General features: G+C 42.8%; 1 protein-coding gene across 19 annotated transcripts in view; it reads right to left on the bottom strand.

The window, feature by feature from the left end:
• The window catches only part of EPB41L3 (erythrocyte membrane protein band 4.1 like 3), a 252,639-nt gene that overhangs the window by 33,469 nt on the left and 206,195 nt on the right, over positions 1 to 12,975 (bottom strand). For all 19 annotated transcript variants that reach the window (XM_060200726.1, XM_060200720.1, XM_060200721.1 and 16 more), the window contains exons 9-11: positions 9,564 to 9,716; positions 5,498 to 5,595; positions 4,446 to 4,621 (exon numbers count right to left, since the gene is read on the bottom strand). In XM_060200726.1, the coding sequence (XP_060056709.1) occupies positions 4,446 to 4,621; positions 5,498 to 5,595; positions 9,564 to 9,716 (427 nt within the window). The remainder of the gene's footprint in view (positions 1 to 4,445; positions 4,622 to 5,497; positions 5,596 to 9,563; positions 9,717 to 12,975) is intronic.

Genomic DNA, 12,975 nt, shown 5'->3' with positions numbered 1-12,975 from the left:
ATCGAGTTGGAAATAGTTAAGTCAGATGAATACCACCAGTTGTCCCATTCAGGAAAAAATACCAGGGTTGTCTTGAAATACGAATCAGTGTTGTCACTACTTTCATCCAAGTACTACCCTAGACTCACCTGTCAGCAACATCTAGACTCGTGTTTGAAAGTGATTGGATAGCTCGTTTCTTGCCATGAAGAGAGTAGCTTCATCCATTCTGGTGAAGTGTGTGTGTGTGTGTGTGTGTGTGTGTGTGTGTGTGTGTGTGTGTGAGAGAGAGAGAGAGAGAGAGAGTGTGTGTGTGTGGTGTATGAGTGTGTGTGTGGTGTGTGTGTCTGTGTGTGAGTGTGTGTGAGTATGTGTGAGTGTGTGTGGTGTGTGTGTGGAGTGAGTGTGTATGTGTGTGTGAGTGTGTGTGAGTGTGTGTGTGAGTGTGTGTGTGAGTGTGTGTGTGGTGTAAGTGTGTGAGTGTGTGTGAGTGTGTGTGTGTGAGTGTGTATTCATGGGGGAGTAGGAGGAGTTCAGCTGCTGCTGCATCTACAACCCCACAGGGGCTGGCTGGACACCCCGTACTAAGCAGAAAGTCACCCACTAGTGGTGCTGGAGTGCAATGACTCACAATTACAAGGATTTTGAACACATCCTTACAAGTGCCCCCCAGCAAGTGGGCAGTGAAATGTTTTACTGTCATTACCGTTATCATTCTTATTATTCATGGCTGAAAAAAATCTATCACTCCTACCATTCCAAAGCTCCATGGCTCCATGGGTAGTGATAAAAATAAACTATCTCGACAGAGATTATACGATCCAGATGGCGATCCTGTTCGACCTGAGTGTAAAATGTCTTCATCCCGACTGCCCTGGAAGCAGCCAGCCATGACTGTACACATTCACTCACCTCTCATACTAAGAGAAAACAAGACAAACACTGCCTGTGGGATTCATGCAAACGCTGACCATGCAAACAGAAAACGGAGAAGCACAGCCTTTCAGTTCAGCTAAAATGTCTTAGTGAAAGATATGCTTCATTCAGGGAAGTTAAAAAATTTCCTCACTCCATTCTTTTAGGTAGCAGATATGAATGTTATTGGAACTTTCCAATACTACTTTGCTAATTCAGAGTAACGAATCACAGGCAGAAATGTAATAATGCAGTCATAGTTCTCCAAACTTTAAAAAAGTTCTCAAGTCCCTGCTATCTTTTTATGTGTGTGGGGAAGCAACTTGCATGTTGGATGCCACTATAGTGGGCCCTCTGAGTCTTTTTCCATTTCTATTGGGGAGGGGGAGGGAAGACAGAGAAGACACTAAAGGACCACCGCACAATCGGTGGGGCTTCACCTGGTGCTGTGCTTCTGTGGAAAACTGAGACTCAAACCTAGGATTCTTCACGTGGTAGGCACAGGCTCTCCCTACCAGCAACCCCCTCACCCAAGTCCTTTTTACAGCTGAACCATTTCACTAAGATACTTTATATCTCCTTGCACAGATGCGAAAGCTCTGAGGAACAATTCCCCAATGGACAACTTAGTCGGCTTTATACTAGCTTCAGCCTTACAAATAGCGGTTCATGCACCCAGCAGTTCATGGCACCAGGCTTAGTGGCACAGAAAACATACTGGAACTGGCAGGAAGAACCCCAAAGAGTGAGAGACAGCACATACTAACATCACTTTTGGGCAGGGAGGAAGAGACAGCATGATATTAGTATATTGATTCCACAATTGTTGTCATCTGTCTTCTCAGCAATCATTGTCACACAAAAGTCATGAGGAGAACAACCAGTATGTCTGTCCCCTGGGGTACACATCACTAAATCAAGTGGATGCAAGTCAGGGATAACAAGTGTGATTCTATAAAAGTTCCTCCAACACTTGACTGTACAAAACACACAGTGTACAGCATTCTCTGAAGGATAAAAAGTAAGTGGAGTAACACAGAAAGAAAAGCTGCTTAGGAAACTGGGGCATTTCAGCATCTTAATTTAATTTGAAGCAGTCCTAATAAACATCTCATTCTAAATGTCTGCATATAAATGAGATATTCTGAAACTAGTCAACTTTTATAAGATATAGAATGACAATTAACTTGCAAGCCTACTTCACAGTAATATAGTAATGAGATCTTTTTTAAAAAGTATTTATTTATTCCCTTTTGTTACCCTTGTTGTTTTATTGCTGTAGTTATTATTGATATCGTCGTTGTTGGATAGGACAGAGAGAAATGGAGAGAGGAGGGAAGACAGAGAGGGGGAGAGAAAGACAGACACCTGCAGACCTGCTTCACTGTCTGTGAAGCGACTCCTTGCAGGTGGGGAACCGGGGGCTCGAACCCGGATCCTTACAGCCAGCCCTTGCGCTTAGCGCCACTTGCACTTAACCCACTGCGCTACCATTCGACTCCCAGTAATGGCATCTTTAACACAGTTCTTCAGAAGTGTCTTACTCATTCATCAGAGCAACCTCATTCAAGGTGGCCTTACTCTCATTTTGACAGATGAGGACAAGAGCCAAGACCTGGAGACTTTGGATCATTCATTCCTTGTCCACCCAGCTAGAAGGTGTGGACTCCATCTTGAATTTCTCTATGCTAGATGGGTGTTCTTTCCACTCATAACTCACATAACGCTGTACCCAGAAGACGATGTTGACTTCTTCTGTCACCTACTTATCAAGTGGGCCATTGCAGAATCATTTTTACATTGGAGATCCAAGCTCTATGTCGCCTCACCCAACAGCACTGGGCTGTGTTAAGTGTGAAAAGAGAATGAGGAGAATGAGGACTCTAATGGCCAGCGGTGGCTAAAACTGTGGTGTGATCCGAGGCACTTATTAATTTCATTTATTTCTTATTTTGGCTTTTATCGAAATCACACACACATATACACAAATGTAGAAACTTATCTTTTTACATGTATAGCACAGGTCTACTATGAAACAAAGAATCTCAGGGTCTGGTGGTGGCATACCTGGTTAAGTGCACATGGTACTATGCATAAGGACCTGGGTTCAAGCCCCCAGCCCCCCACCTGCAGGGAAAAAGTTTCACAGGTGGGGAAGCAGTGCTGCAGGTGTCTCTCTGACCCTCTCCCTGTCTCCCTCCCTTCTCGATTTCTTTCTGTCCTATCAAATTAAAGAAAAAATTTAAAATATATATTTTTAAAAGTTTGTAAGTTTGAAAAACAGAAAACAAAAAGAAATGAATCTCTAGGAACTCTGAATCAAGATGTACCTGGCCATGACTCTGTTCCTAAGTTTGGTGTTACTACAGCTAGAACAACTTGTCACAATACATTTGTATCAAACTTCTGACAACAATGCTACTCTGTCACACTAAGCAAAACCTGCCGAAAACCCGACATTAAACCTCCCTTAAAACGTTAAACCCGACATTAAGCCTCCCTTAAAACGTTAAATGGTTGGGAGTCGGGCTGTAGCACAGCGGGTTAAGCGCAGGTGGCGCAAAGCACAAGGACCGGCATAAGGATCCCGGTTCGAACCCCGGCTCCCCACCTGCAGGGGAGTCGCTTCACAGCGGTGAAGCAGGTCTGCAGGTGTCTGTCTTTCTCTCCCCCTCTCTGTCTTCCCCTCCTCTCTCCATTTCTCTCTGTCCTATCCAACAATGACAACAACAATAATAACTACAACAATAAAACAACAAGGGCAACAAAAGGGAATAAATAAATAAAATAAATATTAAAAAAAAAACGTTAAATGGTTAAGTCACTCATTTACTTCCACATTTCACTTAACAATAGGGAACATTCACGTAGAATGCTTTTCCAGCCCATTGCGTACTGTAATTAATATTAACCTGGACACTTAACCTAGAGCCCACTGCTCTGCTATTTGAACGTTATCCTATTAATATATATAGACAGAGACAAGCTCGACGGAAAAATTTCTTCTGAACTAGTCTGCAGGAAAAAACCAGTGCTACTCGTTTAAGATTTGTAGGCAAGAGAATCAATGGTTTTAAGAGAGAACATGGCTGGTGTAAATAGAAAGTGAACTCAGGGGGGTCGGGCGGTAGCGCAGCGGGTTAAGCCCACATGGCGCAAATCCCAAGGGTTGGCAGAAGGATCCCAGTTCGAGCCTGGGAAAAAATGGCCTCCAGGACCAGTAGATTCATGGTGCAGGCACCGAGCCCCGGCAATAACCCTGGAGGCAAAAAATAAAAAAAAAAGAAAGAAAGAAAGTAACCTCAGACTGCTGATTTCGGAAAGCCTTATTCCTTCATTCCTAAAGCACCTCGTGTAATGCAATGCTCTATAAATCTAGCAGAATCCAGAAATTAGACCTACAAAGGCATGTGTCCTTCAAGGGTTCAGGTATGGTGAAGGACATTCCACTTAGTCACAGATGAGCAAATCTTCCCATTTGATACTCTCCGAGAGGATGACTTTGCACTGCTCCCAAGAGAGACTGTTAAGAGTGAAGAAGCGATGCCTACCTCCATCCAGGCTGCGAGACATGGTATAGCGTTTACTGGATGAGCGTTCGAAGTAAGGGGCCGGGCGGTCGATTAGCGCACTGGCTCTTCTGGTCTGGGCTTGTGTTCTGCCACTATAACGAAACTTGGAACCCAAGGTAAGGAATTTCTTTGGAGGTGCTTCTGGTAATAAAAGTCTAATGATAAGAAAAGACAAGCACCAGAAAAGATGGTGAAGCCAAATACTCAGTCTTATTTTAAATTTTCACTCTCTTCTGAAATGTTAAAGTGCTTTGTGTGCCAAAGATTGAACACCCAACATGCAGTTTCAAACAAATTTGATTTTAAAAGAAAAAAAAAATTAATCCAGTGTTATACATGTACAAACTATTGTATTTACTACTGAATGTAAAACATTAATTCCCCAATAAAGAAATTAAAAAAATCAATTCACACAGCAGTTTATAACTAGGGGGTTTGGAGAGAGGATGTAAATTATGCCGGACTGAAGTAGACTAGGTGAGCTTCACTATCTTATGGAACCAGAGAGCCTGTGAATCTATAAAGCCAAAGGCAACCAGATAGATGACAATGAGTAGTCCGCATGGCAACTCTTTGTTATTCTGTACATACAGATTTGTACTGTGTGGATAGTTGTGGAATGCAGGGTGTTAACTTACTGAAATAGTTGAGAATGAGCTGGACACTTAGATATGGTACCCTTGACTAGAGGACACGCTATAAGAATAGGGACAATCACTCAAGAGATGAGAGAGGTGGGTAGCTACGTATAGGACAAAGCAGGAAAAATCCTTCATATTTAGTTTGAACTTCTTATCAAGAAATCTGGTAACAACAAACTTGAAGAGATAGAAACCACATTTACGGCCATACCACCCTAAACACGCTGGGTCTTGTCTGATCTCAGGAGCTAAGCAGGGTCGGGCCTGGTGACTCCTTGGACAGGAGAAACAGAGAACACACACGTTCACCTTCCCAAGCACCTTTTTCACTATAAATAATTCCAATCCTTCCAGCTCTGTGTGAAAGGGAGAAAAATGGACTCTGCCTACCTGAAAAAAGTATGGTGCTCCACACACACTTTCCACAAACGCTTGGCGGCTCGATGGTTTGGCAGTTTAAAGCCAATGGTGCTCTCGAACTGTTCGAACTAAATTAAAAAAAAAAATTGAAACGTAGAATCCGTTTGGAATCAAGTAACATTACAGCGTACAATTTACTACTAGCCACAGCTTTTTCTTTTTCAAATTTTTCTTTTTCTTTATTTATAAAGAAAAGAGACCATCAGAAATTGAGACGGGGAAAAGGGTGATAGATAGGGAGACAGAGAGAGGCACCTGCAACACTGCTTTGCCACTCACAGAGGTTTCCTCCTGCAGGTGGGGACTGGGGGCTCGAACTCAGGTCCTTGCGCCTTATAACATGTGTTCAAACAGGTGTGTCACCACCTGAACCCACCACAGATTTTCTTGACTCACTAGATCAACTGCTATATGTAGAATTTAATTCATGCCGGGAGTCAGGCGGTAGCGCAGCGGGTTAAGGGCAGGTGGTGCGAAGCACAAGGACCGGCGTAAGGATCCTGGTTCAAGCCCCCGGCTCCCCACCTGCAGGGGAGTCACTTCACAGGCGGTGAAGCAGGTCTGCAGGTGTCTGTCTTTCTCTCCCCCTCTCTGTCTTCCCCTCCTCTCTTCATTTCTCTCTGTCCCGTTCAATAACAACAACAACAATAACTACAACAATAAAACAAGGGCAACAAAAGGGAAAATAAATAAATAAATAAATAAATAAATAGAAAGAATTCAATTCATGCCACACATATTCATTCACTAAAGAACACACTTTGCTGCAGGCACAGATCATCACACACACAGGTATTCAGTGCTTTATCGAGACTTACAAATCTCATGAACACAACGTGAAGAAAGGACTGTCTCTGGATTCTTTCCAGAGTCTGATGCGTATGGATCTCATTTTTAAGTCTTATTTTCAAGGTTTCTCCATGACATCATGACTTCATTTATACAGAGCACACAGAAGCGAACACAATGTTTAGGGCATCAGTTTCTCCTATCTAGTCAGGAATTAATGGACACACCCTAGTGATTGGACATCTTGGTACGAGGCAGTGCTGGCTTGGTGTCCTCTCACATCAGTTCCTTTGCTGAATGCCATTATTATACAGACGGTCAGAGATTGAGAGACCACATGCTTCTAGTTTTCACCATGACCATTTTAGATGGCTTGCGATCAGCTATTTGATTTTTTTTTTTTTTTTGCTGAATATCTTTTTTATTGGTGATTTAATGTTGATTTACAATTTTTTTTTTTTTTTTTGCCTCCAGGGTTATCGCTGGGGCTCGGTGCCTGCACCATGAATCCACTGCTCCTGGAGGGCATTCCCCCCCCCCCATTTTTTTGTTGCCCTTGTTGTTATAGCCTTTGTTGTTATTGTTGCCATGGATGTTGTTGGATAGGATAGAGAGAAGTGGAGAGAGGAGGGGAAGACAGAGAGGGGGAGAGAAAGATAGACACCTGCAGACCTGCTTTCCTGCTTGTGAAGTGACCCCCTCTGCAAGTGGGAAGCTGGGGGCTCAAATCAGGATCCTTCTGCCAGTCCTTGTGCTTTGTGCCATGTGCACTTAACCCGCTGTGCTACCGCCCAACCCTGATTTACAAAATTATAATGTAACAGAGGTATAATTCCATATGGTTCTTACCACCAGGGTTCCGTGTTCCATCCCCTCTACTGGAAACTGCAGTTCTACCAAGCTCACTGATTCTGATACTGATTCTGTATCTAGCAGTATCTATGTGGATATATATTTTACTGCCAATTTTTTAAATGGCTCTGTTCTCACTTCCTTTCTCAGTCACCCCCACACCTATTACTATTTCAAAGTGTCCTGTATAGTGTTGCAAATGGAATCCCTGCCCTGCCCGCACTCTGCCTCTGGGTCTCTCTCTACCCCAACTCAGAAGAAGCACTAGTGTCTCTCCTCCCAGCTCTTCTAGATAATCTCAGTCCCACACTCCCAAACCTCTTTTTTCTTAACTACATACATATCTCTTAAGGCTTCTTTACTAACAAGATAGAGAGAGTGAGTTAATGAGAGGGAGAGGGAGAGGGAGAGGGAGAGGGAGAGGGAGAGGGAGAGAGAATGAATATCACTCTGACACAGGCAATGCCGTGGGTCAAACTCAGTGTCTTTCTTTTTTTCCTCTCCTCTCTCATATAAGAGAAACAGTGCCAGGCTTCCTCTGGCGTTTTCCAGATTTGCTACTGGTATAAAAGATTTGCTACTGGTATAAAAAGTTACTTGATTTTTTTAAGGTGAAACAGCCAACTTCCTCAGAAACCTATTTTAATATGATTGCAGTGCTCCATAATTTACTTATTAAAGATTGTATATATCAGGCCACCAGAGGGCAATCATCTTAAACAGTAAAGGCTTTTAAAAAGGGCTCAGAATAGCCAGAAGACCAATAACCAGTAGCAAAAATAACTTATGTGGCAAAAATCCTAGGGGAAGGGTTTTACATGCAGCATGTGCAACATAATTATGCTTGATACCTTGCTCTTATTTGTTCAGTCAGGCTGGGAAATACATCACAGATTATGTGACTCGAACTGCTTTTCCCAGTCTTTTTTTATCCACTCTGAATTTTCATTTGCAGTGGTTGTAAAAATTGCCACTGCTCTGTGAAGCCATCAATTGGCAAGTCGGAGTTACACACAGCTAGATGGAACCTTCTTCCACGTACTCGCCTACATGCAGTACGTGACACACAGTTATGCTAAGAGCAGGGCTTTTAGACAATAGTCAGCTGGCTCCCCGCTGCATGAAATATGAAATCTCCTCTTAATGTTCCTGGCATGAGACTAATAGGGCTGTGTACTACTTGAAAATGATCTCTCTGTATGTTCTATTCTTTTCTCTCCATTTCTTCAAAGTCTTTGTGCCACTAGTATTTTCACACCAGCTTTCTCTTTTTCTTCATCACCTTCTTCTTCTCCTTCTCCTTCTTCGTCTTCTCCTCCTCCTCCTCCTCCTCCTCCTTTTTTTTTTTATCAGAGCACTGCTCAACTCTGGCTTATGGTGGTGCTAAGAATTGAACCTGGGATCTTTGGTGCCTTAGGCATGAATGGCTTTTTGCATAACCATTATGCTATCTCTTTAGCCCTTCACTAATATTTTCTACTCATTCTTCTCAGCTGTAACTATGATTATTTAAAAGAGGAAGAAAGCATCTTTTTTCTTTTTTCCACATATGTGATTATATAGATCTGGAGTTGACTTTTTTTTTTCTTCATTTCTTTTACTTAAGGAGAGATGGAGAGAGAGAGAGAGGGAGGAGGGGGAGGGGGAGAGAGAGTACAAACACCTTGATACCACTCCGCCTTTCATGGCCCTTTGTCTGCCACTGTTCATGGTGCTCTCTTGTGGTGCTGGGGTCTGAGCTTGGGTCCACGTGCATGGTAAGGTGTGTGTTATACTGGGAGAAAGACCCCCAGCCATTGTACCCTTATGTCATGAGTGAGGATGTGGACAGAGCTTATCTGGATGTTCAGGTATCAGAGGCTGTGGGATAACTCTGTGACTTATGCTCGCAGTCCTTTGTTCTAAGCCTTTTTGCACCTTGCTGTCCACTGTCTATTCACCTGATGATGCTATCAGGTCTGGCAGGCAGAAAGACAGGGCCAGGAGACATGACAAGGTTCGAGAAGGAAGACATCTATTCTTTATTCACAAAGAAGTTTAATGACTAGGAGTTTCCCTTATACCAAAAGCCTGAGCTACACAAAGCATTTCTTCATGAATTTTGATTTTAGATTACAATACATTAAAAAAAAAAAAAAACCTTTCCCACTAATATATGTAGTGGGGAAAAGTGAAAGAAAAATCATTTTAAAAGGTTTTTTTATGGCAAGAAAGGAACACGTTGTTTATTAATGGTTTGCTGGGCAAAGCTGCACAGATCCTCTCAGGTTATGAGACGTAATCCCCCATGCACCATGCGCCGTGTTCCTCAGAGCCGGCGAGCAGGGAATTCACAGTCTCCTTTGCTGCCCGGCCCCTGGCTTACTCATTAACATGCACAGCTCAGTCTACTTACCTCCCCTGGCCTGATCTTAATGTAAAAGTTGTTCCGTTTGTATGAAATCTTTAGAACCTTAGGCCAGGCAAATCTGTTTATTCGCAGTCGGTCACGATAGATCAACAGGCCACTTGCACAGACTCCTAACATGATTTCAACGCCTTCTGAATCCTAGAAAATAACAGCAAGATAGAATGTTTTAGTTACTTCACTTACAGCTGGCTACAGTATTTAGGCCTTCAAGGCAGAATCCATAACATGCTACCTGTAGTTTAACTTAAAGACGGCAATCATTTTGAACATTACTACTAAACAATAGATTCATCATGTATTTTTATACCAGAGCACTGCCCAGCTCTGACTTATGGTGGTACAGGGGATTGGACCTGAGACATTGGAGGCTCAGGCATGAGAGTCTCTTTGCATAACCATTATGCTATGTTTCCTGCCCAATCATGGACTTTTAGTGAAGATGTTTAACACTATGGAGAATTGTTAGAATAAAATTTTCTCATCCAGTTATGATGGTATCCAGGTATGATGTAAACATTTAACCCAAGATCAGTCAGATGAAGGGGTATTCACTGATCTAACTAGTCAACAACCAGTTAACTCTCTTAGTTTTCATGAGGTTATTTCCAGATAGTTCTAATTATCACTTTTTATTTTATTTTGTTTTATTTTGCCATCAGGGTTACTGCTGGTACTCGGAATATGCACTACAAAGCCACGCCTCTAGTGGCCAATTTTTCCTTTTTTTTCTTTGGCAGGACAGAGAGAAATTGAAAGGGGAGGGGAGATAGGAGGAGAGAAAGATGCCTGCAGGTCTGCTTTGCCGCTCATGAAGCGTTCTCCCTGCAGGTGGAAAGCAGGGGCTCGAACCCAGGTCCTTGGGCGGGGGGGGGGGGGGGGATATATGCACTTAAATGGGTGTGACACCGCCTGGCCCCACCACTCCTATTTTACATGTGAATAAAGAGGAGCACAGAGAGGCTGAACGCTCCTTCCACTCAAAGATGAGCAGTTAGTGTTTACTGAAAGAACTCTTTAATAAGCACTGATGTATAAGTCCTACAAGAAGGCGAAACGATAAATAACAAAAAGCAGGTCCACAGCAGGTCTTAGAATAAGTTGCTTTTTTCTTTATCTGCTGGGATTACTTTTTCTCATCAATGTTATAAAGAAATGACCTTGAACATATATAAGAATTTATTATTATTATTATTTTGCCTCCAGGGTTATCACTGGGCCTTAGTGTCTGCACTATCAATCCACTGCTCCTGGAGGTCATTTTTTTCCATTTGTTGCCCTTGTTGTTATTGCTGTTTTCATGTTGTTGGATAGGACAGAGAGAAATGTGAAGCGACTACCCCTGCAGGTGGGGAGCCGGGGGCTCGAACTGTGTATTTGTTATTTTAACTAGAGAAGGCTACACAGAGAGAAACTAGAGCACTGCTCAGCTCTGGCTTATGGTGGTGCCAGAGATTGAACCTGGGACTTCAGAGCCTTTATTTTTTTTATTTTTATTTTTTTGTGGCATAACCATTATGCTGTCTCCCTAACCAGTGAAATGACATTTAGCAAAACAATGTGACAGAAAGACATTCACAGGGATGTTCTCCTTTCTTATGAGTGTTTTTGGGTTTGTTCTTTCTAAAAGAGCCATGATAGGACCGGGCAGTGGCGCACACAGTGCTAAGCTCAAGGCCCAGCTACAAGGATCCTGGTTCGAGCCCCCGGCTCCCCACTTGCATGAGGGTCACCTCATGAAAGTGGTGAAACAGGTGAAGCAGGTCTGCAGGTGTGTAGCTTTCTCTCCCCTCCTCTCTCAATTTCTCTCTGTCCTGTCCAATCATACGGAAAGACATGGCCTCCAGGATCAGCGGATCTGTATCCCACATCCGTCTATCAGTGCATTTTGGCCTTTAATAGTTACTGTGCGACATGTGTAACTTGTTTCTGTTATTTGCACATTTCACTTTCAGGTTTCATTCCAGGAACATGATACTAGACCCTGGAGCTTACAGAGAGGTCATGTGCTGCTCATATCTGCACCTACTGTGCACAGAATACACCCTTTGAATGTGTTCTGCTAAAATCCGGGTAGTCTTGTGTAGGGTGAAAAGGACAAGACCTCGAGGGGCACTCTCCATGTGGCGGACAGCAGGGAGCACAAGGGAAGCACAGCAGAGCTCTCTTGTCACTTCTGTCAGCCTGGCTGTCCCCAGCTTGGAGTCAAAGAGGAGCTACAAAGATGGAAGAGTGCAAACAGGAGACTGACTCACCCGTGTTGAGGAAATTTACTCCCTGAATTCTGTCATGGTATGGTGCAAGACAGACATTTCCAATAAAACTATATATAGATATTTGGTTCATCTCTGAGAAATGAGTTTATAAATCCAAACTAATTGGTTTAAAATGAAATATTTCCCCTCGGAAACGTATCACTCTATTAGATCTGAAATCACCCCCATATGAGGGGAAATACTCAATGGCAGGATATGACAATATAATAACATTTGAAGAGAATTCACAGAACAGAAATCACCTACCATTTATCAAGGGCTTTAATTTGAAACAGCAATTTAAAAAGCTATAAGCAGATGCTGAAAAGCAGTGGACATTATTCTTTAGAATCAGACGATCTGTTCCTACCACAGTTTGGAAAGGCAGCATGAAGAAAGTTTTTTGACTTACTTTCTTTTTGATATAAAATATATAGAGTGTAAGTTTAAGAAATACAGCTTTGGGGGCTGGGAAGTAGCTTATTCAATAAAACACAAATATTACTATGTGGTAAAACATTGCTGTAAGTCTCTCTCTCTCTCTCTCTCTTTCTCCCTACCTCACCCTCTATCAAAAAAAAAAAGGAAAAAAGAAAAGAAAATGCTTGCTAGGAACAGTGGCATCACATAGGCAAGGAGCCCCAGTGATAAGCATTGTGGAAAAACAGAGGCCTGGTCTGTGGCACATCTGGTTAGGTGCACATAGTACTAAGCATAAGGATCCAGGTTCGAACCCCCACTCCCCACCTTCAGGGGGAAGCTTCACAAGTGGTGAAGCAGGTTTGCAGGTGTCTATCTTCCTCTCTTCTTTTCTACTTCCCCCTCCTCTCTCAATTTCTCTCTGTTCTGTCCACTAAAATGGTCTCCAGGAGCAGTGGGTTTGTAGTGCAGGCACTGAGCTCCAGGGATAACCCTAAAAGCAAAAAAAAAAAGTCTTTGACCTATGAAGGGAAAAGATGTTGAAATCCTCTGAATCATGGGGAAGCCTCAGCCCTTTTGACCTTCCCCCCTCCGTCCGACTCACATGACCTTCTGTCTCACATCATTCTGCTAATGTTGGCACATCCCAAGAAAGCCATACTACAATAATTTTCTATTTCTCTTCCTTCTTTTCTTGACCCTGACCTGGTTCAGAATAGAAGCTG

The sequence above is a fragment of the Erinaceus europaeus genome, chromosome 10 (assembly GCF_950295315.1).
Source record: "Erinaceus europaeus chromosome 10, mEriEur2.1, whole genome shotgun sequence".
Classification (NCBI taxonomy): Eukaryota; Metazoa; Chordata; class Mammalia; order Eulipotyphla; family Erinaceidae; genus Erinaceus; species Erinaceus europaeus.
Note: the sequence above shows the minus strand (reverse complement) of the source record. Positions and strands in the feature narration are given on the sequence as shown.